Source organism: Calypte anna, chromosome 17 (genome assembly GCF_003957555.1).
Source record: "Calypte anna isolate BGI_N300 chromosome 17, bCalAnn1_v1.p, whole genome shotgun sequence".
In the NCBI taxonomy this organism is placed as follows: Eukaryota; Metazoa; Chordata; class Aves; order Apodiformes; family Trochilidae; genus Calypte; species Calypte anna.
The window spans coordinates 7,477,062-7,504,741 of NC_044262.1; the positions used below are offsets into that span (position 1 = coordinate 7,477,062).

General features: G+C 49.6%; 2 protein-coding genes across 5 annotated transcripts; one reads left to right on the top strand and one right to left on the bottom strand.

Moving 5' to 3' along the window:
• Nucleotides 1-4,275: 4,275 nt before the first annotated feature.
• On the bottom strand, nt 4,276-17,121 carry MRRF (mitochondrial ribosome recycling factor). 3 transcript variants are annotated; one of them, XM_030461177.1, is made up of 7 exons: nt 17,032-17,121; nt 16,275-16,474; nt 15,712-15,867; nt 14,349-14,467; nt 12,048-12,139; nt 7,098-7,257; nt 5,084-5,606 (listed from the first exon to the last, which is right to left on the bottom strand). In XM_030461177.1, exons 2-7 carry the CDS (start codon nt 16,447-16,449, stop codon nt 5,529-5,531), a joined length of 780 nt encoding a protein of 259 aa, XP_030317037.1. In that variant the 5' UTR covers nt 16,450-16,474; nt 17,032-17,121; the 3' UTR covers nt 5,084-5,528. The 3 variants fall into 3 exon arrangements, with proteins under 3 accessions (XP_030317040.1, XP_030317037.1, XP_030317038.1); XM_030461178.1 differs by lacking the exon at nt 17,032-17,121 and adding an exon at nt 16,843-16,929; XM_030461180.1 differs by lacking the exon at nt 16,275-16,474 and having other exon boundaries at nt 4,276-5,606; nt 16,475-17,067.
• RBM18 (RNA binding motif protein 18) lies at nt 17,113-27,300 on the top strand. Of its 2 annotated transcripts, XM_030461181.1 has the most exons (5): nt 17,113-17,357; nt 22,246-22,372; nt 22,912-22,998; nt 25,255-25,340; nt 26,687-27,300. In XM_030461181.1, exons 1-5 carry the CDS (start codon nt 17,245-17,247, stop codon nt 26,844-26,846), a joined length of 573 nt encoding a protein of 190 aa, XP_030317041.1. In that variant the 5' UTR covers nt 17,113-17,244; the 3' UTR covers nt 26,847-27,300. The 2 variants fall into 2 exon arrangements, with proteins under 2 accessions (XP_030317041.1, XP_030317042.1); XM_030461182.1 differs by lacking the exon at nt 22,912-22,998 and having other exon boundaries at nt 17,114-17,357.
• Nucleotides 27,301-27,680: the final 380 nt, after the last annotated feature.

Consider the following 27,680-nt stretch of genomic DNA (forward strand, 5'->3'; position numbering starts at 1 on the left):
AGTGCCATTGTCCCATGGGGAATGTCCCCAGCAGCCACTGATACTTCAGTCCAGCACAAGGGCACAGCAGATACTGATGCCTGGAGACTCCTCATGGGGCATCGGCCTGGGCTGGTTCAGCCTGCATTGGGCTTGGGGGGGCCGTGGGGGCACAGGGCCAAGTGGGGCAGCAGTGGGGCAGCCCGGGGAGTGAAGCTGTCCCCGATGGCCGAGCCGGGCTGGTGACCTCTTCTCCAGCTGGGCCGGGCACTGCGGCAGAGGACCCGTGGCACAGGGAGCTGACAGGGGCTGTTTGGGGAGCTACAAATCAGAGCTGAAAAGCCGGGGCTGGACAGGCTGTCTGGGAACTCGTAACCTGAGCCCCAGGAAAGGAGGACTCAGGAAAGCGCTTTCAGCAATCATATTCATCATCTTCAGCTCAGACTCATTAGGCTCGGGGAGCCCAGCCCCGCCACCGCCACCGCCTCCCGCACGCAGATAGAGCCGCCGGCTCAGACAAATAAATGCTTCCAGCTTCCCGGTGGATGCGGCAGGTCAGGGAGCATCTGATGCCAATTACCCACGGTGTAGGGTTCCCCGGCACCGCACAGAGAGGCAGCTCCGGCCCTGCCGCCCGGGTCTGCCCCGGCCACGGGGCTGCTCAGCTGCCTACACGGTCCCTCCAGTTTGGGGATCACGGATCACCCTCTGATGCCTGTGCCAGGGGTCATGGGGCAGCCAAGGGGGCATCTTTGGTCTCCTGTCGCAAAGGGAAGAGCAGCCCTGTGACACTCATGTTTTGGGCTTCTCCCTCCTGGGGTCAGGGCTTGCCCACCCGAGTGTTTCAGGGGATGCTCGGGGGTCACCTCACTGCATGGCTGTCCCCTCCACGCCGGCTGTGCACAGCACTGAGCACTCAGCGCGGCACTGCAGGGATTAACTCCCCCAGGGCACTTCCTCCCGGGCTGTCCCATCACATGCGCTCACGGGGACCGCCACGACCCCCGCAGGGACCCCTCCTCCTAAACTGCCCCGCCTCGTGCAGCTGATTTGGAGCTGTCTGGGCGGAAAACACGTTAGGGCTACACATCACCGTGGATCAGGGCGTGGGTGCCCTGTGCCCACCGCACGCGGGTCCCCACTGTCCCGGGACATCCCTGGGGCTGCACATCCCCGCCTCAGGGGCGCTGCGGTGAAACGGGCTCTCCGGGACAGCTGCACATTTCCATTTCCCCGGGCTCAGCCCGGCCTGGATGTCCTTAATTGCCCAAAGGTCGGTGTCCCCGGGCCGGGGGCCACGTGTCGGAGGGACCCCGGGCAGGAACCTGACACGGACTCGAGTCATTCGGGATCAACGCTGGGGGCCAGGAAATTGCAGCGGACACAAACCCAAATACACCGCGTGTCCCCCCAGGTCATCAGGGGCTGGGCCAGATTCCGGCTGACAGTTTAAATGCCTTAATTCCTCAGCCACGGTGGTTCGAGGGGGTCCCGTGTGCCGTGGGCTTCTCCCAAAGCGGCCTCCGAGCTGGAGGTTTGTCTGTAATTGGAGGCATGTTGCATTCCCCTGAAAGTAGCCAGGTCCCGGCGGAGGGAGGCTGCGGGAAGGCAGCAATTTCCCTTATGGAATTATTTACCTGATTAGAGAGTTTATTTTATCAAAATTGCTTCAGAATGGGGCTGCTCAGTGTGTCCAGCGAAGGGAGCTCCCCGGTGGGGCCGGCGGCCTGGAGACAGGTAATTTGTGTGGCTAATGGGACTAATCCACCAGGCAATTACACCAATAGATTTCACGGCTGCAAAGTGTTCTGTTCCCATTAATTAAAAATCTGTTAAGAAGATTAGCGTGTAAAGGTAGCAAAAAAAACCCCAAGAGTTTCTTTCTCCAACGGCCCCCAAAGGCGAGTGTGGGAGTGCTGGGTTGCTCGCATTAGCACAAAAATTATTCTTTTAAAGGTAAGGGCTTCAAATCCAAAGTAACCGCTGACAGTTTCCCCCGACTTCCCTACCAAGAGGTCCTTTATGTTTAATTATAGCTTGTTTAAATTAGCCCTGATTGTTCGCGTGGAGTGCTAGTTTAAATTTCTTTAGAACGCGTGGTTGGCTGTGCCCTGCCGAGGGCAGCAGCCCCTGCCCCAGCCCCAGCCCCGCCGTGCCCCGGGGAGGAGAAAGGGGTCCGGGGGGTCCAAACTTGGCATTCCCCGGTTGAGATGGTCGCACCAGAGGAGGAGCCGGGCTTGCTGGTACCTGGTACCAGATCCAGCCCTACAGCAGGTGCTGGGCTGCGGTGGGCACCTCCCCAGCAGGGTGGGCAACTCCCCAGCAGGTTGGGCTGCCCAGACCCCACCAGCAGCTTCTCGGCAGCGGGAGCTCTGCCCCATGGACTCCCTGCTCCTGTCCCCACGCTGCCAGCCCGGCGCTGCTCAGCCACCGGTGCCACCCCCTGGCCTTCGGCCACAGGCGGTCCTTGAGCAAAACAAAAGCAAATCCCCCGGCAGCTGAAGGTGCCATTTTTTACGGCTGGGCTGAACAAGGAAGTATTTTTTTATCTCTTAAAAATCCTGAATATTATCTGACAGTTTATCTTGTTTCTCGCATCCGTGTCTTTGCAGCAACGCCAGCTCATTTACATGTGTATTGCGCCTGCCTCCACGGGTGCTGAGGTCAATTGAAACTCAAGAAAAGAGGAGAAATTTATGCAAAACTGTTGATTGCATTTGTATGTAATGAAATCATCCAATATTCATCTGACTATAGACTCTAATCTGAAAGGAGAAGTGAAGGACATAAGAGTCACTGGAAAGCAATAATGAGCTTCTGTAGTGATTAAAAAAGCACTTGAGCTTTCTGAAAATCCAGCCAGAAATCGTGTCTAATCAACACGGAATATAGGAGGCAGAGATTACATTGATACATTTTGCAAAGCTCACTGTTGAAAATGTATGCGAGCTGTAAACTCTGACATGCCATCCCTGGTCTGTTTTACACAAATCCGGGCGGCACACAATCAGCACCCGGGCTCGTCCCTGGCACAAAGCAATCTCGGTGTCTCTGCTCGATGACTCACAAGGAGTGCAATCACATCTATTTTGAAGAGCAATGTTGGTTTTTAACTATGTCGAGAGCTTCCAGCTTCCTCAGAGTTTTTCCTTCCTTCCTTTCACCTCCGCTTGGTGTTTTCCAGGGCTCAGTCCTGGTCCCTGACACAACTTCTGGCTGTGCCACCCTGGGTTGGGGTTTGGGAGCACATCCAAGGGCCCCGGTGACCCCAAAGTCTCTGTAGGGTGTGATGAGCAGGGATAGGGCCAGGGCAACCACTTGTGCCTTGGGACCACCACCCCACCTGGTGGCCGTGGCAGCGCTGGTCTGGGGGTAACTCTGGGGGTGCCCCAATTCCATGTGTGCCATGGGGTGAGGGCTCCCAGGGGTCCAGCCACAACTCTCCCCCCCCCTGCCCTGCACTTCCCCATGGTGTTGCTGAAGCCAAACCATTTGGTGGCCAAAGCATCGTGGCTGACATCAGCCCCACGTCACACCCAGCCCCAACATTTTCTGGCTCAAGTTCTTTTCCCCCACCCAGGTCCTTGGATGCAGCTGCAGCTCCTTTCCCACCCGCCAACAGCATCAGCTGCAGCTTCTTATCAGCCCTGGATGCAGCCCAGGCAGGAACCAAGGGGAGGTTTCTGCCAGTGCTGGTGGAGCAGATGGGCTTTTACTGCAGCTCCTGGCATGGAGCATCTGAGCAGTGGTGATTTGTGCAGCCAAAGGGACGAAACAGGACCTGTCCAGAGCCACCTGCAACTGTGGCCACAGTGAGTGTCCATTTCTCTTCTCCTGGGTGGGTCACAGTGGCCCTCAGCACTGTGCTGTGGCCAGGGCAGGTGGAGGGGTTGTGGTCCCTCAGAGAGGTCTCTACCTTTCTTCCCAGCTAAAAGCTATTTTTGCACCTGGCTTTGCCTCACCAGCATGGCCAGCCCTGGGCCTCCTCCTGCTGCTTCCCCAGGGCCCAAGGAATGGTGGCTGTGCTGGGACAGGCAGTTCTGGTGCTGGGTTTTAACTTGTGAGGTGTACTGAGATGCTGTGGGATAAGGACTGTCAGTAAATCCTTGGGAATTTCCTCCAGCCCTCAGGTCTAGGGTGCTGCTGGATGCTTAGGCTGTGCCAATAGCAAAAACAAACAAACAAACAAAAACCCTAAACAAAAAAAAAACCAACCCCCAAAAAAACCTAGTTGATAAATGTCAAAAGAAATCCAGTAATCAGCTGAAAGCAATTTACCCAGCCATGTAACTGCCCTGGGCTCACCATTTTCCTTTATTCATTTATCATGGTAAGAGCTTTGGCCAAAATACACAAAGCAGAGAAATTGTTGACATGTGGGGCCCTAGCAGAGCAAATCCTTCATCCTCCTCCCACTGCGCACAAACTAACTTTTTGGGAGTTGTTTATTTAAGGACTGCAGAGCACTTGGTGCTCTTTGAACCCCAATGCCTTGGGAGCAGAGCTGGGGGTTGGCCACCACCTCCCCTTGCCTGGGGCTGGGGGGAGAGCTCTCTGCTGCTGTTGGGAAGTACCTGCTGGTTCTGAGGAGCTGAGCCCTGTGCCCAGCACCCTGTTCTGCTTCTGCCTCCTCCTCCACCTCTTAAAATGTGGCACTGGTGGCTCACAGGGGTGAGCCATAACAGGTCAGGGAAGGCAGGTGCTGGTTTTGGAAGGTTCTTGTGTTGGTTTTTGGTCTTCTCAGTCCTGGGTAAAGCAGCTAGGCCAACAGCATTGGTATCAGTTCCCTACCCATGAACCTCAAGGAACCTCACAGAATCAGCTGGGTTGGAAAGGACCTCTGAGATCATAAAGTTCAGCCCTTGAGCCACTTCTGCTGGGGTTCCCAGACCACGGCACTGAGTGCCACATTCAGTCTCTTCTTAAAAACCTCCAGGGACACAGAATCCACCACCTCCCTGGGCAGCCCATTCCATGCAAAGCCCATCTCCCCTGCCCACCCTGCACCAGCCCATGCTGAGCTCCCCTGTGCCTCCCCAGCAGCCAGGCTGGGACATGTGAGTTTGAAGGGATACACCAACCAGAAATTGGCTGTCTATGCTCCTCCTTGTCCTGTTATGACTTTATTTTAAGCAAAAATAAATGCCAAGGCTTGCAGCACGTCAGTGCAGGTTCCTCCTTGCCTCTGCTGGGCTGTGAGGTGTGAGGTTGGGGCCAGCAGGGCAGTCCCTCTCCTTTGCCTTGGCTTCTGTGTGGGAACCCTTCCAGCAGCCTCCAGTTTTCCTTCCTGCTGTTTTATTTTTAATCTTAATTCACCAAAGTCTGTTGCCACCTGGATGAGGAACAGTGAGGAGAGTTCCCCCCCTCCCTCCAGCACACTCTGGTATGAGGAACTGGAGTAGCCAAAACACCAGAGCTGCTCCTCCAGAAGTCCAGCAGAGCCATCCCTGCCCGTCACTGAGGCTGCTGACTCAAGGCAGGGATGGCCCCAGGGGTGGGTCCAAGTCCTGGGTGTTCTTGCTGGGGGAGTGTGTCCATAGGGATGGTGCTTATCCAAGCAGCTCCTTGGTCTTGGCTGCCAGCAGTTTGTCCATCTCGGCTGTAGCACTGTCTGCCATTTGCTGGATCTGTGGCAAGATGGCACAAATGGCACAAGTGTGAGTGGTGTGCTAGGTGAGGCCGAGTGTTTAAAGGGAAAGAAATGACTGGACCACCTCCTGAAACAAAACCTAAAGTCCTAATGAAATCCAAAATAGAGCATGGGGCAATCACTGGCTCTTCTTGGGGGCTCCCATCAGCCCTCAGTGACTCTGTGCTGGTGTCTCATGTGAACAGACTGGGGAAGGGCTCTGAGAAGAGATGCACAACAGAAACTCTTGGCTGAACTTCACAAGGGACTTGGTGAGGTCCTGATTTAAGGGAGGAAGGCAGAGGTGTAGAGACCTGCTGGTGCTGGCACCAGAGAAGGAAGGGTTTATCTCCTTACCTCCTGCAGCCTTCCCACAGCAAACTAGGAGCACGGCCTCAGTACATGCTAAGTGTTCCCACATCAAGTACCATCTCTTTATTTCTTGTAAAAAGAAATATAGGGTGATTGTTAAAGCCCTGCATAGAGATCAGGTCTCCTGGTAACAAGGTGTGGACACAGCAGCAGGTAAATGGGACCAAAATGTGTATGCATGTATTTGAGTGATGGCAGACAAAGGCTGGAGCCCATCAGGGAGTTCTGGACTATTTTTTGGGGACTAAGATGCACTCACTGCCCAGGTCTAAGGTCTGGTGACAGTGACCTTTCCCCATGCTGAAGAATTTGGGTACAAGCAAAAATGAGATTTGAGATGCTACCTCTCCAAATGCAGAGGGAGACCCATGTGTCTGCTTTGGGATGACTGCTTCCCAACAGGATTCAGCTTCAATGGCATGGCCATTTTTCCTGCTTGCACAAATGCTCTGTATATCAATGTTTATTTTTGTGAGCACACGGGGAACTGTCCTGAAGCATTTGCAATGTATCTAACTTTAGCTGTTAATAAACAAACAGCTAAAAAGTAATGGCCTGCCTTCAGAGGCATCAACTCAGTAAAACACTTAGGCTTGTGCCTGAGTTTATGCCCAAGTAATTGACTTCAGTGACATCTGCTCTTAGGGAATTAGGTATGTGCTTAAGTATTTTCCTGAATCAGAGCCAGAAACTCCTAACAGAGATAATCTTGCTAGCCTTCTCATTAATAACAAACCCAGGCAATCCTCATTAACACCAGCTGTTTCACAGTGGCCACGCAAGTGGTGGTAAAGCTATGGCCAGGGATCATTTTGCTCCCCAAGTTCAGCTCATTTGTGCATCAATCCCTCCTAGAGCTTCCTTGGAAGATTTTATTTTTTTCCTATGTTAACTTACAATGGTTTACACCACAAATTTGTCTTTGAGATTGAAGCTCTACATCTTGCACAGAAAAAGCAAATCCAACAGCCACTGCTGACTCAAAAAATGCAGCCCAGGGCCACCCATTCCCCAGCTGGGTTCTCAGTGCTGGAGATTTGTCAGCAAGGGCTGGGACAAAAGCACCACTGAGCTGTGAAACATCACAAGGTAGCAGGAGGGGGAAAAAAAAAATTACCTGTTTTTCTAGCAGCCAGATGGTATCTTCAGACACTTTGCTCTTGAACTTCTTTACCTGGTTCACACTTTTGCTTCGCACCCTTCTCAGGGCCTCTTTGGACTTGTTGGTGGACTGCTTGGCAAGCTTGGCCAGACTCTCCCTGTGCTCCCTCGTCACCCTAGCAGTGAGGAGAAAAGAAAAAACTAAAAGGAAAAACCATGTCATATGTAGCACAGCCAGATGTGTTTTGTGTGAAGGACTTTGGGTGAATGCCATGATCCTCTCTGAGCATCCTGGAGGAAGCTGCCACGCAGCACTGAGCTGGGCTGTGCTGGGACACCCAAAAGCTGCCAGGGTTGAGATGGAGCTTGCTCTGTGTGGATGCCCTACATCTCATGGGCAAAGGGACAGCTTGGGGTGGTTTTTATCTTGCTTTGATCCAACGGAGTGAAGCAGCCACTTCTGTGTAGTGCAGCCAGGACAGCACAGCCCAGTCAAGCAAGTCCCCAGCCTTGGATGGAAAGTTCCCAGCACAGCCCTGAGAGACTTGGACTGAATCTTACTTGTTTTATAGTTGGCGCTGCAGTGCTTGAAAGTCAGGTTGAAATGTTCAGACTTTTATTTTTTTCTGCTGCTGAAACATCTGTGAGAAACAAGGAAAATCCATTTCCAGATCTGGGAGGTGAGAAGTGTAATCCTGCAAAGCCAGGAGGAAACCTCTGTCCCTTTCTGAAGCTTGGTATCATCTCCCTGCACCTCAAAAGCTAAATTATATATCTGGAAGCTACAGAGCTTGTTTCACTGAACCTTATTCCTGTTCATTATCACCAGGCTTCACCAAAACAATCTGCAACACCCTGCTTGACAAGATGGGGATGTTGGACATGGCTCTGGAATGAGTATCTCAGTACAGCTGCAGGTAACTCAGCCCAGGAGAACTTCAGCCCCACTCTCCCCCTGATGTGCTCCCAATTTCCTGCTCTGGTACCACAAGAAAGTCCTCAGCTTCCCATCCCAGACCTAAAGCTGCAGGTGATGAGGGAGCCCAGCCATCTGAACAAGGCACAGGCATGGCTGACATGTCACCTCAGCTCTGGTAATGCTCCAGCACCTACAGCTGATCACTGTCAACATCAACTGCTAGTGCTTAACAATAATATTTTAATCATTTTCATGGCTATTGAAGTTTCCAGACGGCCTCAAGAAAGAAAAACCCCGGTGTGCTCCCTGGGACTGGCTAGCAAGAGATATTGCAAAATAAACATTTCACAGGAGTATTTAGAAATTGGCTGCAACAGCCCAGGTCACCAAAACACTGAGGCCAAGACTCTTCCTGCAGAGAGCTCAGGAAACACGGGGTGAGAGCTCCCAGGGCAGCCCCAGCTCTGCCCCACGTTGGGGAAGCTGCCAGGGGCAGGATGGGACCCTCAGCCTGGCACCAATCCCCTCCCTGGGCATCCAGGCTGCTCAGAGCAGATGGCTGCAGAGGCACGGGAAGCTTATTGGAAGTGAGTGGGGTTACTGGTGGTTTCCTCTGCCTCCCACCTTCAGGGCTTCTCAGGTTGGAGCTCCCCAGCCAGGGTCCCACGGCAGACATAGAACCAGCAGAGCCGGCTGCAAGCAGAGGTCCAGGGGAGGTCAGATTCTCAGGCAGATTTTTTTTTTTTTTTTGGTGGGGGGTGGTCTGTGGGAAGTCAATCCCAGCTGCTAAACTTAGAGGAGGGAGCTGGAAATCTCTCCCATCTCCTGCTGGGTGGCAGGGCAGGAGCAGGGCTGCTGTGGGAGGGAGAGCTCCCCGGCAGCTCCTCAGCTCTTGTGAATTGTGCTGAGGGTATCACTCGCCTGCTCAGGGCTGCTGAGCCTTTAAGGAAATGTTTTTGTTTATGCAGCACTGCCAGATTTCCTATGCTTCTTGGCACGGGGTCACAGCTTTCATGCCTCCTTGTCTGTCTTTATTAACACCAATTTCTTTTTATCACCGCGTAGCGCCGCGGAGTTTCTCAGAGGGTTTTATGTTCCAGCCAGACTGTGTGTAAATTCTCAGCAATGCTACCAACAATGCCAGAAATGGACACTTTTGCAAGCAGATGCTGTTTCTGGTTAAGGAATCCATCAACACAAGCCAGGCCCATGGTTTCTAAGGACAGTTGTTTAATCCTGCCCCCAGATCTGGGACTTTTAAGCTGTTCTTAGATATGTTTTCTTTTCTGTCTAGTAACTGTTGCCCCTACCCCCCTCTCTAAAGCTAAAAAAAAAAAAAAAAAGCATGAAGGGAAGCTGAGGAAGGGGTGCCAGAGGTGGGGAACAAAAGCAAGGTTTCTGCCTGCTGCCCCTTCCCTGGGGAAATCTGCCCTCCCTTGAGCTGAGGTTTAAATCCTGCCCCCCCAGGATGAGAACAGAACCTGGTGGGTGCTCAGAAACACACACCCTGGGTTAACATCTCTTTTTTTCCTTCCACCAGCCAGCTGTAGGGTGACACTGTGACCCTTGGGTGCTCCAGCCTGGGGTGGGAGCAGACCCACAGCAAGAAGGACAGGGCCACACTCCTCACCAAGGAAAGGCATTTATGTGGGTAAGAATAATTTCTGTATCTCAAACACTAGGAATTTCCTGTGAATGAGAGGGATCAGCTAAAGGAAAGTGGGTTTAACTAGATACTCTGCATGCATAATTGCAGATAAACATAGGGACCAACGTGAATTGCTCAACAACACAAAAAAAAAAAACCATGCAAGAGGCTCCTGCTGATGAGAGACCTGGAGCAACACAGCTCAGGAACAGCTTTGGTTTGTGTCAGATGGATTTTTGAGTCCTTTCTCCCCACAGTAGGTATCTTTGCATGTTTCTTAAAGGGCAAAGGAAAAAAAAGCTCACAATGAGTCATTAAACTTTCAAATGAGTCATCTGGCTTTCAGTAAAGCATGTGTAAAAATATTACTAATTTACAAACAATATCCAGCGTAACACAATGGGTCCAAAAAAGATGAATCTAAAAATGAGGCAATACCATAAAAGACACAAGGTCAGGTCAAATTCGGCCAAGAGATCAACCAATACAAATGTTCCCATGGCTGGTTTTCTTTACTTTTTTTTTCTTCTTAAACCCTCAGAGAGCACTTTTTATACAAATAAATATTGCCTCTGCAGTGCTAGCAACACAAACAGGCAAATGCCCTGGGGAGCAGAGGGGATCCTAGCAGGAAGGAGAAGTAAACATGAAAGGAAAGAGTGTATTTTTTCTGTTAAAACTGCAATGCAAAAACTAAACTAACAGAATAAATACTGAGAAGTAAGCTCCATTTCAAAATGCTCAGTTGAAATGCTCTCAATTTCTCAATATGTGTCAACTGACACATAGCTGGATCTGCATAAGGCACGATGTGAGAGGCATGTGTGCCCAGCTGGTAGGTCAGAATAAAGGGTTTTTAATAACAGGTAAGGATAATTCAGGTTTGGTTTTGCTTTTGCTGTGCCTCCCATTATGAAATAACCAGTTTCTGCAGAAATCACATTGTCTCTTCATCCTGGATCTGTCACCTACCATAATTTTGGCAATATCACTGCATCTGTCATAATTCTTTTGTACACATCCTTAGGGTTGTCAAAATGAAGAACTTATTGGTAAATTAGTTAAAGTAATTCAGGGATGCAATATTAGAGAAGCCTCTACCAGAATTAGATTGTTTCCTTCCCCCCTTTGCATGAGAAGGTTTTAAAAGGTTGGAACTGGCTGCTTGTCTTGTGGATGAAACTCAGGGAGACCCAGTGGTGTTACTGATGAGCAGGTGAGAACCCCCCAGGGGCAGAGCTGCAGGGCAGGGCTCCCCAGCCAAAAACCTCTCACTCAGGACTGGCTGGGCTGAACCAGCTGTGGGGAATGGGGACCAGCAACCCTTACAGAGCAGAGGAACAAGGGGATGCAGCAGGCAGATCTCTCCTGGAGAGAGAAGACCTGGTTTTTGCTCTGCAAAAGGTAGTGGCAGACTGTGCATGTATGTTTAAAAAAATAAGATTTTTTTTTTTTTAAAGATTGGGCTTTGCAGTTTTCTGAGTTTCCTCCCCTGTGATTCATATTCAAGGATGACCCAAGTGCCCATTAACAATCAAACCACTGTGCAGCAACCCGGGAGCCTCAGCAATTATGAAGATAATGATGGCCTCCTCCTTCTCCTCCTCTCCTGAGGAATGGGGGAAGGGCAGGGAGCAGAGGGAAAAGAAAATCAGCAAATAGAATGATAATGCCATTCCTGCTCACCGACAGCAATGGAAAGCTGCAATTAGACTCCTCTGATCAAAATGCTAGACAAAATCCCACAATTTTTTTTCCAGTAGATCTAAAGCACCAGAAATACTTGCTTCATCTTTACTGAGGAGTCACCTGCTAGTGAGCTGCAGTGCACGAGTGAGGTGCTGGTGAGCACAGGCACTGTATGGAGCTGGTTCTGCCCTTCCTCCTGGGAGTTGTTCACAGCACCCCAACACCAGGTAGCCCCAGAGATCATGTACAGCCCTGTCTGCCCAGGGTACTGAGATGGCTCTGTTGCTACAGGGTCTCAGTACCCACAGGTGCCAGTCACCCCTAATCCTACAGGATCACTACAGCTGCTCTGTGCTGGTGTAATTAAGGGAATTTACACCAGAGCAGCAAAGAATCAGCCCCTGTGTTCAGGCAGTATGCTTCAAAAGCCTTTGGCCACCTCTTATGAAGTCCTGCAGCCAGCTAGGACCAAATTTCCTCTGCAGGGGGAAGATAAGAACAGTAAGACCAACCCTCAGATGCAAAAACGGTGACTGAGAGCTCAGACACTTGGAAAAGGTTCCATTAGGGACTCAGATTTTTTGTTTTTGTTTTTTTTTTTCCTGAGCCTGAAATGCAGCTATTTGGAAAGCAGTTGCACCATGACTTTACACTGCAACCTCTTGCTTTCTCTTGCAGGATGATGAGCTCAGGCAGCCCCAAGTACTCACTTAGGAACTGGCACCCGAATTATTGTCCCATCCACTTCTGGGTTCAGGTTCATGCCACTCTCCCTTATAGCCTTCATAGCTGCAGCTGTGCTCTGTAAAACAGATCAAAAGGTAAAGGGAATTAGGAAATAATCATTCCCATATGCCAGAACTCTGTCAATAGTTGGCAATCCATCTCCATGGAACATGGAAACATTTACTTCTGTTACCAGTAAGATCAGGAAGTTACATTGGTGCAGAGAGCTTTGATCAAACCGAATGGGGAACTATGGCCACGCTCAGTATTGGGGTAGGGGGGCACGAGGGGGGGAGAGGGAAGGGAAGCAACAACAAAAGAAAACTGTTTTGCTTCTTTGAAACTATTTGAATGGTTTGAGGCTACGCAGAGTGAAACCGCAACGTATTCCCAAGGCACGGGCTGACTGTGGCAAAGGAGATGAAAGATTCTGAGCATTTAGAAATTCCAGTTGAATGTTTCCCACTAGAAATCACCCAGTGCCAATTTAGAAATGTTAACTAACTTAACCACTTCAGCACTACAGCCTAACCACACGACAGCAGGGCAGTAGCAGCTGGCTGAGAAATTGCACCTCTGCCCAGCTCCCTGTTTATTTTGCAGCTTATTGCTTGGGATTAACTTCTCAAAACCCCACCACTGCTGGCTGACACTCTGCTCTGCTTAAAAAGTGGGTTTGCAGGTTTGCCTGGTAGAGTGATTAAACATCTTTCCTACCCTCATCCTCCCCAAGGTGCTGGTGTGCTGTTAGGGTCAGCCCTGCAGTGCTCTGCCAGGCTGCTCTGCTCCTGACAGTGACAACAAGAGGACTGAGTGAGTCTGCCTGCTTGAGGGTGACATTTCCTATGTGGTGTGGTGCTATTTCAGGTGCTCTTCCCCATTGTTAACTTTAGCTCCAGGCTGCTGCAGCTTAGCTTTTGTCAGCTGAGGCACAATCTGTGGCTGTTCAGGTCCCTGACATCATGGGATGAACTGACTGCTCTGCTGGTGTTTTGCAAGACACGACTGCTGTCCTCTAGAACACAACAAGGGCAGGGAAAATGTAACCAAGATGATCTCAGCAGGTCAGGAATGTAAACGTGTTATGTTATGGACAGTGCTTGCTCTGCAGGAAGGAAATGCTGGGTCAGAGCTGTGGTGTTGAACACAAACAGTGGAGGAGATCGAGGAAGGGGAAATACTGAAATATTTTGCCCAACATTGCTCAATACTGCCCATCCTCTGTAGCCCATGAAATGCATAGCCACACTTCAAAAAACCACAATCTTGTTTGGTTTTATAACTCTCAGGCCAAACAGATTTTTGGCCTTCCAAGTCCTTTTCTATCAGTGTTTTCTCTCCCAGACTCCTCAGGCATTTTTACTTGCTTTTCAGTGCCAGGAGGCACTGTCTATATGCTGTGAAGAGTGACATCAGGGAAACCTGTCTGTAATGCTCTTAAGGAGCTCACTCTGCCTGTGGAATGGCTATGGTATAAAACAATTGCATTGAAAAAACCAGTTTTAGTTCTAGCTGAAATGAAAAATGGGCTAAGTCATGGAGTGACTTCCTGGCCCTCTTGGCTCTGAGCAGCTCAGTGTTCTCCCTGATGAGGGGCCTTCATTCTCCACAGCCATTACACAGGCTGGATACACTTTTAAAAAACACTTAGGCATCAAGTGCCTTTCACTGACCTTCTCTGAGACTTTGCTGATTTAATTAATTGGGGAAAGCCTTTGTAAAATAAATAGAGATAAGCTTTGGCAAAGCTCCAGACCTGGAGTGGGATGAATAGCAAACCTTGTGCTTGTCACATCTGCCCAGCTCTACCTGCTGAGCCTGCTGCAGGGTCCCAAGGTGGGATTCAGATCTGCTGCCTCATTTAGGGGCAGATCTCAGTGAGGCTCCTGCAGAAAACAAAGGGAAGCCAGCTCTTCCAGAGGACATGGCAAAGCACCTCAGTTGGGTTCTGATCTGCAGGCACTGCCCAGGAGGAGCTGAGCCATTCCTGAGCAGGGCCCCAGGACAGCACTGAGCACTGTGCAGTGGGTACAACCCCACTGGGGGTACAACCCCAGAGCCATGGCAGCCAGAGGGGCAGCACAAAACTCTCCTGTGACTCTCTGAGAGGCTCTGTGTGCCTGGGGAGTTGCTTGCCCAGTGCAGACAGCACCAAAACACTGCTCCTGTGGAGTGTCAGCAGCACAGCCACAGCTCTCCACCCTGCCAGGTTTGAGTGATTCTTGTCTAATGTTCTTTTGCTCAGCACCAAGCTGTTGGTTCCCATGGTGATTATCTCCCCTTACCTCTGGAAAACTTGTCATGTTCACTACCAAGAGCTGTGGTGACTTCTGTGAGATCTGCCCCAGCTGGTTGAGCGGAAACTTCCCCTCTTTTGTCATCACCACGATGTGATCCAGGGCCCCTCAGAAAGAAGCAAACAGAGTGAATTTCAGTATGAGGCAGCAGCTCCCAGGGATGCTGAAGAAAAAGGGGTATGCAGTGTCCCACTTCCCTTCTGGTATGCAGACTACAGACAAAACAAAACAAAAACCCCCGTGTTTATTCAGGCTTCAGGTGCTGTTTGTGTTCCTGCATCCCCATTGTGGTATTTGCAAACTAAATATTTCAATGCTGCTCTGGAGCACAAAACCACAAAAACAAAACTCCTGTTTGTTTTTGTTACTGGAACAGAAAAACTTAAGCAAGATTGTTAAGAATTAAAAGGAAATTGCTACTTTTTAATTCTCAGAACTTCAAGAAAACCGAAATGTTGTTATAAAAACCAAGACAACCATTGTCTGCAACTTAGTGGTGTTCTCTTAAACCTGTCTTTTTTTTTTTATTCCAGGTCCCAAGAGGAGATGTTGTTCACTGCCTAATTTAAAGTATTCAGTTTCTCCCTGAGCTACCCTTAATCTGCTCTCTGGTTTCTGCTGCAAAATGTTAACAGGCCAAGAGGCACATGGGACAAGAGGTACTTTATCAGTGCAATTAAAAAAAATACCTATGGTTAAAATAAATAGTTAAGAGACTGAGCTATGCTTTTCAACTCCATTAAAGACTGAAGTGCCCCTGCCAGAGCTGGGGTGGTGAATGATTCAAATGTGGTCATTGTTTAATGTTAAATTTTATCCCTGAAACTTGATACTTGATACAAATATGTATGTTCAGAGTGTTATAGTAACTGTAGCTTAGTCAAATATATTCACATTTTTTCTTAGAACACAAAATTCACTAAGTGAACAAGGCTTGTAAAGGTCACTAACCACAAAGACACACAGCAAAAGAAGTTTGTATATGCCAGACACCAGCCTGGTGGCAATTTCCAAAAGGCTAATTTAATGGCAATTGGATTTTTCCTGCCCTACTGCACCATTAGCTGACAACCTGCTTCTTCATCACATCTGCAAACAGTTCAGTTAGACACTTCTGACATCTCCCACTTACAAAGGCTATTTCCAGGAAACTATTAACAAAAATGGGTTCTTCCTGGTCAAGGTCAGGGTGAAGAAAGCCTTTAGCTGGGGATGTCAAGGTTGGAGTAATTGGGTGCCCAGTGAACAATTTAATAAAAGGAAAATCAATTTGGATAAAATCAGGAGTTCTCTGTTCCTGGGACAGGTATCCTCACTGACAGGCAACAGAGCATATGTGAAAGGTACCAACCTGGTGAGGTTCTAACACTGAGATTTCTGCTGAAATCTTCTTTCAGAGCTTCTACCACTGCCTGCATGTCTTCACTGGTTTCCTCCAAATTGATAATGTCCTCCACGAGGGCAGCTTTGATATTCACTTTGGCTTGGCTCTGCCCCTTCCCTTTAGCTGCAGATTACACACAAGATTAATTTCCATTTCTGACAAGAGTTCACTGCTGCTTTAGAAAGAAGACATTAAAACCCCTGTTAGATTCAGCACTGAGTCCAAGATAAACCCAACTAACTCTAGTTTTCGGGGTGTAAATGGGCCAGCAGAGAGTCCAGAAGCCACAATGCACTTGCAGGTCAGCCTGGGTCATGACAGCTGCCACCTCCTGCCCCAGCAGGGGCTCTCCTGGGGACAGGCTATGGTCAGGGGACACTGCTGCACCCTCAGGCACAGCGGCTCCTCCTGAGCTGCCTCCTGCCCAGCTCAGATCAATTCTGATCCAGGAGAAAAAAGGGAGGAAAAAAAGAAAATCTGGCCACACACTGCAGGGGTTGCAGACCCCAGGAAACAGGCGGTGCCGTTACCTTTTTTGGTAGCAAACTGCCGGGTCAGCAGCACCTGATGGACCCCCCGCTGGCAGCCGAACCGGAGCGGGTCGGGACAGCCCGCGGGAGGCTGCGGGAGCCCCCGGAGGGCAGCGGAGGAAGAGGAATAAAGCAGGGGGGGCAGGTGACGGAAACATCTGAGCGCCATGGCCATCCTTGGGGGCTCTTCTCCGACTCACCTGGAAGAGAGAAAAGGCAGGAGCTGGCCCAGGGTACCGGGAAGGACCGGATTCGGGGTTCGGCTGCGCGAAGGGAGGGGGTGAGTGGGGCTGGGGCGGGTCCGGGGCAGCGCAGGGACCAGTGGGGACATTTGGTGTCAGGGTTTGGTGGACTCCGCCCCGTGTCCTGTCACTCGGCTGCCCCGGGCCCGGTACCGCCCAGCACCCGAGAGCTTTGGGTTTCTGAGTCCCGAACCCCCCAGTTCATTCCCCTGGGACTGTTCCCGCAGCTGCGGCTCTGCTGTGCTCGGGACGGAAAGTTTGGCCCTGCTAGGGGACAGGCGAGGTGGCTGCGAGACCGGATCGAATCGGACCGGACCGAGCGGTACCCCCAGCTCCCGCCAGCGGGCTCCGGGACACCGATCCTGGAGGCCCCCGTCCCGCTCCCCCGCAGAGGGCTGGGCTGCCCCGCCGGGCCGGATCGGAACCGGGGCCGGACCGGAACTGGGCCGGGGAAAAGTGGTGGGGATGGGGAGGTTCGGGGTATGTGGGGGGTTCGGTTCCGCTGCCGCGCTCACCGCCCCGCAGCCCTGCGCACTCCCGCTGACATCATCGGCCCGCGCCGCCGCGCTGTGTCGTCATAAAACGTCGCCAAGGGCGGGGCGAGGCCTGGGCAGGAGGGAGCGGCCCCAGCGGTTCCGTCCCGGGGCTGGTGCTGAGTGTGGGCCCGGTTCGGCTCGGTCCGGCCCGGCTCACTCCGCTCCGCTCCCACCGCTGCTCTCCGCGGAGCTATGGAGCCGGGGCGACAGACGCTGCCGCTGGAAAACGCCTCCATCCTCTCGGAGGGCGCCCTGCAGGACGGGCACCGCCTCTGGATCGGCAACCTCGACCCCAAGATCACCGAGTGAGTGCCTGAGCGCGGCTCCCCCGGAACCACCCAACCCAACCCCATCCCACCCTGCCCTGCCCCACCTCATCCCATCCCACCGACTCCACCCAGTCCCATCCCATCCCCCCGGCAGCGGCACCGCCTCCTCCGGACCCCTCTCCCACCCCACCTAAGGGTCTCCTCCCCCCCCCGTTACCCCAACACCCCCGGACACTCCCACATCTCCCCTCCAGCCCCTGTCTGCTCCCTCCCCAGCCCTGGCCGCCCCCCGGGGTAGCTCTGAGCACTGCCGCTCCTCCGGTGCCCCCCAGGTGTGGTGTGGGTGATGGTTTGGGGGACCCCAGTGCCCAGGAGGGTGGCACGGGCTGGTGTTGCACCCCCGGCTCTCAGCTCAGCCCCCAGCGAGAGGTGACAGTCACCCACTCTGTGTTTGAGTGACCCCTGGGCGCTGCTGCCCTGAAGGGTGTGTGATGTTGGATGAACTCGGGAAATGTTGGAATTTGAGGTTTGAGGCTTTCAGGGTGAGCAGGAGCCTTGTTGTGTTGTTTGTCTGATGCCAGCAGTGGCACTGAAGTTGGACAGAGGAGTTACTCACTCAAGTAGCTGAGTAGTAACAGTGTGACTGGCTGCTTGTGGTGGATAAGTGTGTAAACCACACACATTTGTGTGTATTTTGTGTTTTCTCCAGTCTACAGATAATTATCCTCTGAGCAAACATAACATTTGAACCTCTGAAATGTCAAGGAAATGTGACTTGCTGTGCAGTGTTGGGATAGTGTGCTGAGAAATTAGTAGGTTGTATTAAAAAAAGAAAATTCCCCAAAAAGCCCAAACCAAACCAATTTGAGGTTTGCTAACAACAAGCATTTCTGATTAACCATTGTGTGGGACTGCCATGGAATACTTTTTCTTCCTGCTTCTTTTTGTGCATGTGCAGGTGCTGGGTTTTTATTCTAAATGTTGCTCATCTTAACAGAGCACTTTTCTAATAGCCTCTAAATGGAGTCATTAATGCATTGTGCTTTCCAGCCTTTCAGCTTTGGGTTATTACTGCATTAATTACCATTTTTATCCCTATGTTCCTTGGGTTTATCCACATTCCCTGACCACATAAAATGAGGGAGAGGGGAGTTCTTGAGCGTGTGGTTTGCTAGGACCTTAAAGATTCTGGGGATGTGTGAATGCATGAGATCCTGCACTCCCCAGGGTGGTTGTTGTGGTGCTTTTGCAGACCCTTTCAGCCTGGGTTGTTCCTCTGAACCCTGACACAATGCCCTGTGTTCAGAGCTGGGGTGACAAGAGTTCCCTCCAGTGTCACCAGACCCAGAGTGTTTCTGTGTCACTGAGTGTTCGAAGTTGGCTCAGTGATGAGTGACAGTGCCTGTAGCTTGTTCCAGGCTTTATAATTCTGTGGTTTGCTTTAAAAATGGCTGTGCCCTCCTGCTGCTGTATTGTGATCTCCATTCCATTGTGAATAATTTAAAAAAAAACCAAAACACTTTTTCCCTTTAACACCTTCTCAGGGTAGAGAGAGAAAGAATGCAGGTCTTGGGCAGGTCAGCAAGTTCCTATAAACCATCTTGACCCTACTCTCTTATCCTAAGGGTTTGTATCTCTGCTCATCATTGCTCATCTGAATTCTTCCTGGTTGGGGTTCCCAATTCCACACTAAACACATTTCTCTGACAGCCAAAGTTCTGCTCCTTCCCTGGCTGCTCCTCTCGGGTTTTTTAAGGGCTGCCCCTGCAATTTCTCTGTTTGATTTAAGATGGAGTGAAGTTGATTGAGTTGTTGCAGGGTTAATAACTGGGTGTGACTTTCTTGAGCAGGAACGAGCTCAGAAAGTCTTGAATTAATCCAAGGCTTCCATTTTGAGAGCAACCTATAGCTGCAATCAAGCCCTGGGGAGTTAATAGGCAACATACACACAAGCTGCAGTCACAGGAATTTATATAAATGTTGTGCTGCCACAAATTGCAGCCTGGCAGGAGGGTTGTGCACAATCTGAGCAGCTGTAACTCAGCTGGGAACCTCAGAGGGTCTCCAGCCCTAGGTGCTGGGATGGGCCTGCTGGTGGCCATTCCTCCTCTCCAGTAAGGTTTGGTCTGCTTGGCTGAGTTCCCTCCCTGCATCCAGCATCCACCCCCGGGGATGGAAATCTGGAGGAGGTGTAAGGAGCTTGGAAGGTGGCCTTAGCAGCTGGGGGGAGGTGTTCTCTCACCATGGGACATCATCTCCATGCTGAGTGGTCCCTGCTGTGGGGCTGGCAGGGTGTAGGGCATGAGGAGGGCAGCAGAGGGTGGGTTCTGGCTTTGCTGTCCCTGAGGAAGGAACCTGTGGGGTCCCCCACAGCTGTTTGTCCCCCGGCTGTGGCACCACTTCAGCTCTCAGTGCTCCCTTCCCACAGAGGAATAAACCCTCCACGTCAGTGATGTCTCCTGCGTGGCAAGCAGGGCAGGAGTGCCTCCTCTGCCTGTTCCTGTTTGTAAAACTTTTGGAGGCTTTTCAACGTTTTGGACAGGCAAAGGTTTCATTTCCAGCTCCGCGCTTACGCACAGGCATCCATCTGGTTTCCAGGAGCCTTTGGATGACCATTCATTTTCCACAGGTACCCAACAGCGGGTGTTGGACTTCCTCAGCTGTTCTGCACTTGTCTGGGATCCCATCTTGATGAGTCTCACCTAGAAAACAATGTGTGCACGAGTTGTTGTTACAGCCTCCTGCTGACTCCCAGTGGGGCAAAATTCTTCGCAGTAATGGGTTTTGCATGTGGCCCGGCACCTCTGCGGTCTCCTCGGGACAGCATTGTTCAGAGGAAGCTTTGCCTCTGCTTGAATAGTGCTGGGGGTGCCAGGAGGAAGAATGGAGGAAAAGGAAACGGGGGAGCTGCTGGTCTGCCCCGAGTTCACATCAGATGACAGGAAGTGGAAATGGAGGTTGGCTGCGGGGCCACGTCTGTGCGAGTGCCTCCCAGAGCCCCAGTCACTGTCATAGGAAAAGCTTTTTGTGTGTTCTCACTCTTTTATAAGGTGTTTTTGGTGTTTTTTTTTAAGGCTTCAGGTCTTCCTTCAGCACTCAGGTCCTCTTGGCTTGGGGAGCTACTCATCAATTTACTGTTAATGCCCTGACTGTAACAACAACAAAACATAACCCTGAAACTGCTGCTTGCACCAGAGCTCAGTTCTGAGCTGGTCTGGGGAGAGCAGGGGAGCTGCTGCTGTAGGAACTGCATGGTTGGACTATGGTGTGTGCATCCCCTGCAGCCTGGAGATTCTGAATAAATAGACTACATGGGTGGCTTCTAGGCTCCTAGTGAACTTTGTTTTGAAGGAACAACTTCCACTTTGCTGCAAAGAAAGTGGTATTTGAATGCAGAGGTTCTCAGAATCAAAACCACACCATGAGGTACCCCTTTCAGCTGGGCAGCTGCAGGGGGGTTGCTGTAGCCAAACAGAATGCAATGCAAATCTTTGTTGCCCTTCCACTACCTCTGGAAATGCCAGAAGGGGAACAGCCTTCCAGTGGCAAGGACTTTATTTTCACACTGCTGAAACTGCAGGTGGTTTTTGTAGCAGTGCCTTCACAGACACAAACCTGAAGTGTATTTTGGAAGCTCTGGAAGTTCAACATGTGGGGTTTTACATACATGAAATCTCCAAAGTTAGTGTTTTCACTTGTACATCTGACTGCATGTTGGTAGTTGGAGGTGCAGAGGTAAAACTTGGCTACTGTGTAACCAGCTCCTTGGGGTTTTTTTGGGGTTTTTTTTGTTTGTTTGTTTGTTTTTGCCGTGTTCCTGCTTTGCTGTCTCCCTTCCAAGCAGAGAGTGAGGTTTCTAGCCTCTTGGAAAACCACAGTGCTTCTTCTGTATTCCAGAGGATGTAGGAAGCCTTCCATAACCATTACAATGTGTTTATTCCCCTGGGAGATAACTTGGCCCTTCTGCACTGCTCATCTGAACACTTGCTGCACCTTCACCTCTTTAAAAGTGCACATCCTGAATGTCCACTGTGACCCATCCTGTGGGATGACTCACATTCCTGGAACTTTCTTGCCTGGCTCCTGAGGCTTAACAAAGGGCTTGTGGCCTTTTTCAGACATCCTATCAGGCTTTATTAGGAAAAATATTGTCTGCTGTTGCCATCTGGGCTGTCTCTAAAGTTATCTGCTGCATTTGGCCATCTTGACCACTGCTGGTCACTCACACAGGGTCCCACCCAGTGCCTGGGGGCCACGTCCAGGCTCTCAGAGCAAAGAGCACTGGCTGAACATTGGGCTTAAACTACATGGCCTGCTCACAGGTGCTGTACAGATGATCAGGAGCAGATAATTCCTGATTAAGATGCCCTTGTTAAACCCTGAGAAATTCTTAAACTCTTGGGTTAGGGTCAGAGAGTGAAATGGGAACAGATGTCATTGTCCTTCTGGGTCAGCTGCTCTTAAACTCAGATCCAGGGAACCAGAAAAGCTGTAAAGAACTCTCAGGATAGCTGTAGTCTGTACAACAAACATTCTCCTTATGTTAAGTTGCTCAGGGCACTAGATACTTAGCAGACAGATTTGCTCTGGCTTTTCCCAGTTTGATTGGAAGCAGCACACTGCCCACTGGATGGCAGGGAGAGAAGTGGCTGAATATGTGTCTGACTTTCATGTGTGTGGCACTGGGAAGATGTCAGAGCCAGGAGCACTGGCAGGGCTGGCCTGGATGATACTGAGCATTTTTTTGGCCTGGTCTGCTGTCAGTTCCTGGCTGCAGTTTGTTCTGCTTTCCTAGCTCTGCCAGGTGTGGGGGAGAGTGGCTGTGACTGTGTGTGTGTGTGTGTGTGTGTTTTGGGGGGTTCTTCTCTATCTCCTTGTTTTCAGAGTGGTGAAGAGTTTCACAAATGTCTTGTCTCCCTTTCAGATACCACCTTCTCAAACTCCTTCAGAAGTTTGGCAAAGTAAAGCAATTTGACTTTCTCTTTCACAAGTCTGGTGCTCTGGAAGGGCAGCCCAGAGGTTACTGTTTTGTGAACTTTGAAACCAAACAGGTAATGTTGTTTTATCTCAAATTCTGATTTAAATGATGAGCTTATTTCCCCATTTTATTTTTTTTGTGTTAATGTAAAGCTAAAACAGGAAGAGGTAAATTAAATATCTTGCCTGCACAAACCCTCAGACTCCAGCAGATCCATTCTGTGACTGGTTCTGTGAGTAGCAATAGTGATTTCCTTTCTCTTGTGCTGACTTTTCCTGAATCTTGCTTTCTAATCCCAATCGGAAAGGGCCAGCCAGTTCTTTGGTCCACTTCTGTAGTGAACTCGAGGAGTTGTACTGTGGAGAGGCTGTGATAATTTTCCCCATTTCCTGCCCCAAAAGAAGTGAAAGAATAAACCATTAAGGCTGATAAAAGTCTGCTGCTCAGATGTTGGAGTCTTTCAAAGGTATTCCTGGATTAGGATACAGTGGGGAAAGCTTTGCTGTCAGTTAGCTGTACTTACAGAAGACTGATTAACAAAGAGAACAGTTTACATCCCAGTTGGTTTTGACTAAAGTCTTGGTTTGTTTATTGAACTCTCTTCCTGAGCAGGAAGCTGAGAAGGCGATCCAGTGTCTGAATGGGAAATTGGCCCTTTCCAAGAAACTGGTGGTGAGGTGGGCACATGCACAAGTGAAGGTAAGCTGCTGGCTGGAGGGGTGCTTCTCATTTGCAGAGTTGAAAAAGTTTAAGGAACCATTTTTAGCAAAGCTTCCCTTAGCCTGGCTAAGGAGAAGAGGAGGCTGAGGAGAGGCTGAGGGAGCTGGGGATGTTCAGGCTGGAGAAGAGGAGGCTCAAGGGAGACCTCATCACTCTCTCCAACTCCCTGAAAGGAGGTTGGAGCCAGGGGGGGGTTGGGCTCTTTCCCAGGCAACTCTCAGCAAGACAAGAGGGCAGGGTCTCAAGTTGTGCCAGGGGAGGTTTAGGTTGGAGATGAGAAAGAATTTCTTTCTGGAGAGGGTGATCAGGCATTGGAATGGGCTGCCCAGGGAAGTAGTGGATTCTCCGTGTCTGGAGATCTTTCCAAAGAGCCTGGATGTGGCACTGAGTGCCATGGGCTGGGAACTGCAGCAGGAGTGGATCAAGGGTTGGACTTGATGATCTCTGAGGTCCCTTCCAACCCAGCCAATTCTATGATTCTATGATAAATACTTCCAGTCTGTTCTAGGAAGCAGCTCTCCCAGAAACAGGATTGACAAACCCCCACTTCTGTCAGCCTGAACTGTGCTGGATTCTCTGCCAGTTAGAATGGGGCATTTTAACCTGATGTTCTTTGTGAGGAAGTTTCTGGTGAGAGCAGTGTGAGCAGATTACTTCTATAAATGTCCATGTTTTAACTTTTCCCAAACTTGGTGAGTGGTTGGCTGGAAGTTTGGGTCCTTTCCTTTGTGATTTTGCTCCCTTTTTGGATAGGACATGCATGGAAATTCCCAACTACAGAGTACTTGGTTACATTGTTTCACTTCTGAAAGCGCTTAAGTGGCAGCAGCTCTAATTACTTTTGACTTTAAAGCAACATATTTCACCTCTACATTGAATATCGTTTTAGTGCTTGTTCTGTTGCATGAAACATCAAGTTTTTAGTTTTAACTTAGGCAGTACTTTCTGGAATATCCTTGGTTTAGTATTTTTTTAATAATTTTTTTGCTTCTCCTGTGGTTTTTTACTGTCTGGTATTTGCTAGAACAACTTACTATTCTATCTGATATTTGGTAGAACAATTTATTTTTAGTATCTTTGCTTTAGTATCTTTACTCCAAAAGGATTTTGGAGGAGGTGGAAGGGGAGCTGCTTGTTGCTGTTTTCCTTTGAGTAGTTTATAAGCAGCTTTCTACCCTCTCTCTTATCAAATATGCTGTACATCTGTTTTGGATGCTAAAAAGAAACCAAACCAGGTATCTTTGTGAAAGGAGACCATGTTGTTTTAATTACTGCTTCAAGGGCTCGGGGGTTCTTGTCAGCACATCCAACCTTGTGCAAAAGCCAGACTCCATTTTCTCTAGCTCTGAAGCTACTACATTTGCCATGTGCTTCCAGATGCCTGAGGAGTGATCAGGCCATAGAAGGAGTTAGAGCCAGAGGAGCAAGTGTCTGCTCAGTTGGGAGTTCAGTGGGTAGCTCAGTGCTTGGCAGGCCAGGCCATGGTGAGGAACGTTCATAAATCATTGGTTCAGTCTGCCTGGCACTTCCTCATCTGTGAATGGAAAGATTTAACAAGACAAAACTTTGGCTTACTGTGATGAGTGTTTATTTCAGACTATACCAGCACCATGCTAAGTTGTTCTAAGATGGGCAGCCAAGGCTTACCAGACACTGTCAGTTGGAGCAGCTCTGCTGAAAAACAACCCTGACTTTGTGCCAAGCGAAATAAGGAGGCAGAACACTGCAAATAGTTCAGGAGGCCCATTGCCCAGAGATGACAGAATCACAAGCTGCTTTCTACAGAAAGGAGGTGGTTCCTAACTGGCCTTTTTTTTTTTTTTTCTTCTTTAATTTTTTTTTCCAGCACTGGGTGATTCTGTGCAGTTATGTGCTTGGGTTACCTTCTGACTCTGCACAATGTCTGTGCAAAGAGTGTTAACAATCCAGTACAGGAGTTACCTTAAAATTTACCATCTTTGCTTCATGCCTTGTCTAGGAGGAAACAGGAAGTGTTAAGACAGGATAAGGTTTAAGGATCATGTAAGTGTTCAGGATCAGAGTCTGTGTTCTGTGCTGGTACTCAACAAATATTATGGCTGGGATTTGTTTCAGTATTTGGCCACCAAAATTGTTTCTAGTGAAAGCTTCACAAAAACTGAGGTGATGCTAATCCAACCTGAAAACATAACTTTGGGCTGATGGCTCTTTGTTCATCATTTCACTTCACTTCAATCCTTGGTCTCTTGTTTGCAGAGATATGATCACAATAAAAATGAGAAGATCCTTCCAATCAGCCTGGAGCCATCTTCCAGCACAGAGCCTCCCCAGTCTAACCTCAGGTAGGAGAAGGGGTGGGTGAGAGGTGACCAAACTCTGCAAGTAGTAGGGGACTCATCTCTTTAACAATTCTGGAGTGCTAAAAATGTAATATGGTAGAAAAGCTGGTTTCAGGAGGGCAGTGTGCTGCAGAGGGACTTGTTTGATGTGGGACACTCGAGACCTGGAGTTCATTTTCTAATGTGTGAGATTGCTAAAGTGGTGGGAAGAAGAGAGTTGAGGAAATGAATTGAGAACATGTGGTGTTTCATCTCCTTTGGCTGAAATATCCTTTGTGCTGCTGCTTGTGAATTTCATTGTGAGGTTATGTAGTACACAAATTAGATTTAGCAAAATACTTATGAACAAGAACTTCTATTGTAGGGGCAAAGGATTAAAGCAAAATCACAGGTAGTCCTTCACATAAAACCTTTTTAATTTTTTTTTACTTTGGCTACCATTAGGGCTGGTGGGTTGTCTTTGTGGGATGTAGTTAAATTCTCCAGCCCCTCTATGTACCTAAGGCATGTAGTGCTGCTTTGTTAATTCACTCTGGTTGAGAGGGTTATGTGATTTTCCTCTGTGTCCTGTCAGTGGAACCCTCTAAGGAACAAGGACTGGGGATAACAATTTTGCCTGCAGATAAATGAGCTTGGAATTCAGAAATAGCAGGGAAGTCCTGAGCAGAGAGACTTGAGCTGTGCAGCTGGTGAGCTTGCATCAGAGGCAGGAAGGAGCTGGTTTAGTGAGCATGGATGCTGCAAGAAGCCACAGCAGAGAAGGGAGCATTCCTCAGCCCATACCCAGTGGAGGACAGCGAGTAACAAAAGTCCTAGGAATCTGGGGTGTAACCTAGGATAGCTTCTCCCTTTGGGATAAACCCTGCTAATGCTGAAATAATGTTTCTTCCTGACCTAATTAGAGTCTGGGGTTTTCCCATCTTGAGCAGTCTTGTAGCTGGGAGGAAGTCTGGCTTTCATTTCTCTGCTGTTTCCAGCAGCCTGGCCTGAGCTGCGCAATGCTGCACATGCTCAGACCTCTTCACATGACATCATTTTACATTAAGTAGGAAGCCTTGTTATGTACTGGTCTTGCTCAGTGTCCCCAGGAAAGTGCTGAGTTAGGTGCAAGGGCTGTTTTTTTGTGGTGCTGTGTTGTGTTTTGGAGGAGCAAATCCATTGTGGGCTTTACGGAGCAGACTCCTGCCTCCCAGCTCTGCTCTGCTGGTGTGTGCCCATGGGGTTGCCTGGGCCCTCCTTGCCTAGTGGAGGAGTTGTATGTCAGCAAAACCTCTGGATTGCTGTAGTCTGATTCCCTGCAAAGACCACGCTCAGTTTCTCTTCTAATTTTTTTTTCCTTCTGTTTCCAGTGTCAGTGCAAAAATCAAGGCCATTGAAGCCAAGCTGAAAATGATGGCAGAAAACCCAGATGCGGAATACGCAGCAGCACCCGTTTATTCCTACTTCAAACCTCCGGATAAGAAAAGGACTACTCCTTATTCCAGAGCAGCCTGGAAATCTAGAAGATGATGCTTATGAATGGTAGCAAGAAACACTGCTTTGTGCACCTGGGCTCCTCCAATGCTTTTGTACTTTGTAGAGTGAGGACCCTGCCGCCCGAGCGCGGTGCTGCGGTACGTGGCCCGGGGTTGTGCGACACCTCAGGTGCTCTGCTGAGCTCTCCTGCCTGCCAGCACGGCCCCACAGCTGTTCAGAGAAATAGGTTCCCTTCAGAGCCTCTGATGAACACGCAGACAACCTCTCGTTAGTGTGCATTCATTAGCAAGATTAGAAACAGTAACCAGCGCGTGGAGTAAAGCACATCCAAAAATACTCCATTTAACTGATTACTTTTTAAAGTATTTTTGAACAAAACGTATTCCAATTTGTGTTTTTAATGGAGGGGAAGCACTTGGTTTGTGATTAACATTCTGTAGTTACCATGGAAGACTTTTTCATCTCAATAAAACTCATTTGAAATAGATTTTGCACCACTTTTAGTAACTGTGCATGTGGTAGTTCATATGCACCAAAGCAAGTTTGTTTTGCATTTTGATTTGCAAAACTTTCAGCTGTTCCTTTATGATATGGTCACTTTAAGATAAGTCCTGATGGTATTTTCAGTGTCATTCTGGCAGTGGCTCTGGGTAGGAATTCCCACCCCACTGAGGTCTGCACCATGCCCTAAGCTTCAGAGCACTGCTGGGGGCACATCTCCTGTTTGCCTGCAGTACCCCCTTCAGTGGGAGCTCCTCATCAACCAACTGTGACAGTGTGAGAAGAGCACTGCAGCCTCCCAGACATATGTCAAGCACCCGACCTCAGCAGTTGCCTACTGACTGCTTCAGCCTCTGATCTGCAGGA

Bases quoted from the DNA above. Each gene is read 5' to 3' on its own strand.
- RBM18 (XM_030461181.1), top strand. From the start codon at position 17,245: ATGGAGCCGGGGCGACAGACGCTGCCGCTGGAAAACGCCTCCATCCTC. The intron at 22,999-25,254 runs GTAAGCTGCTGG...TCTTGTTTGCAG, and splicing joins GGGCACATGCACAAGTGAAG to AGATATGATCACAATAAAAA. The intron at 25,341-26,686 runs GTAGGAGAAGGG...TTCTGTTTCCAG, and splicing joins CCTCCCCAGTCTAACCTCAG to TGTCAGTGCAAAAATCAAGG.
- MRRF (XM_030461177.1), bottom strand. From the start codon at position 16,449: ATGGCCATGGCGCTCAGATGTTTCCGTCACCTGCCCCCCCTGCTTTAT. The intron at 15,868-16,274 runs GTAACGGCACCG...TGTAATCTGCAG, and splicing joins GCAGTTTGCTACCAAAAAAG to CTAAAGGGAAGGGGCAGAGC. The intron at 5,607-7,097 runs GTAATTTTTTTT...ATCTTGCCACAG, and splicing joins TCTGGCTGCTAGAAAAACAG to ATCCAGCAAATGGCAGACAG.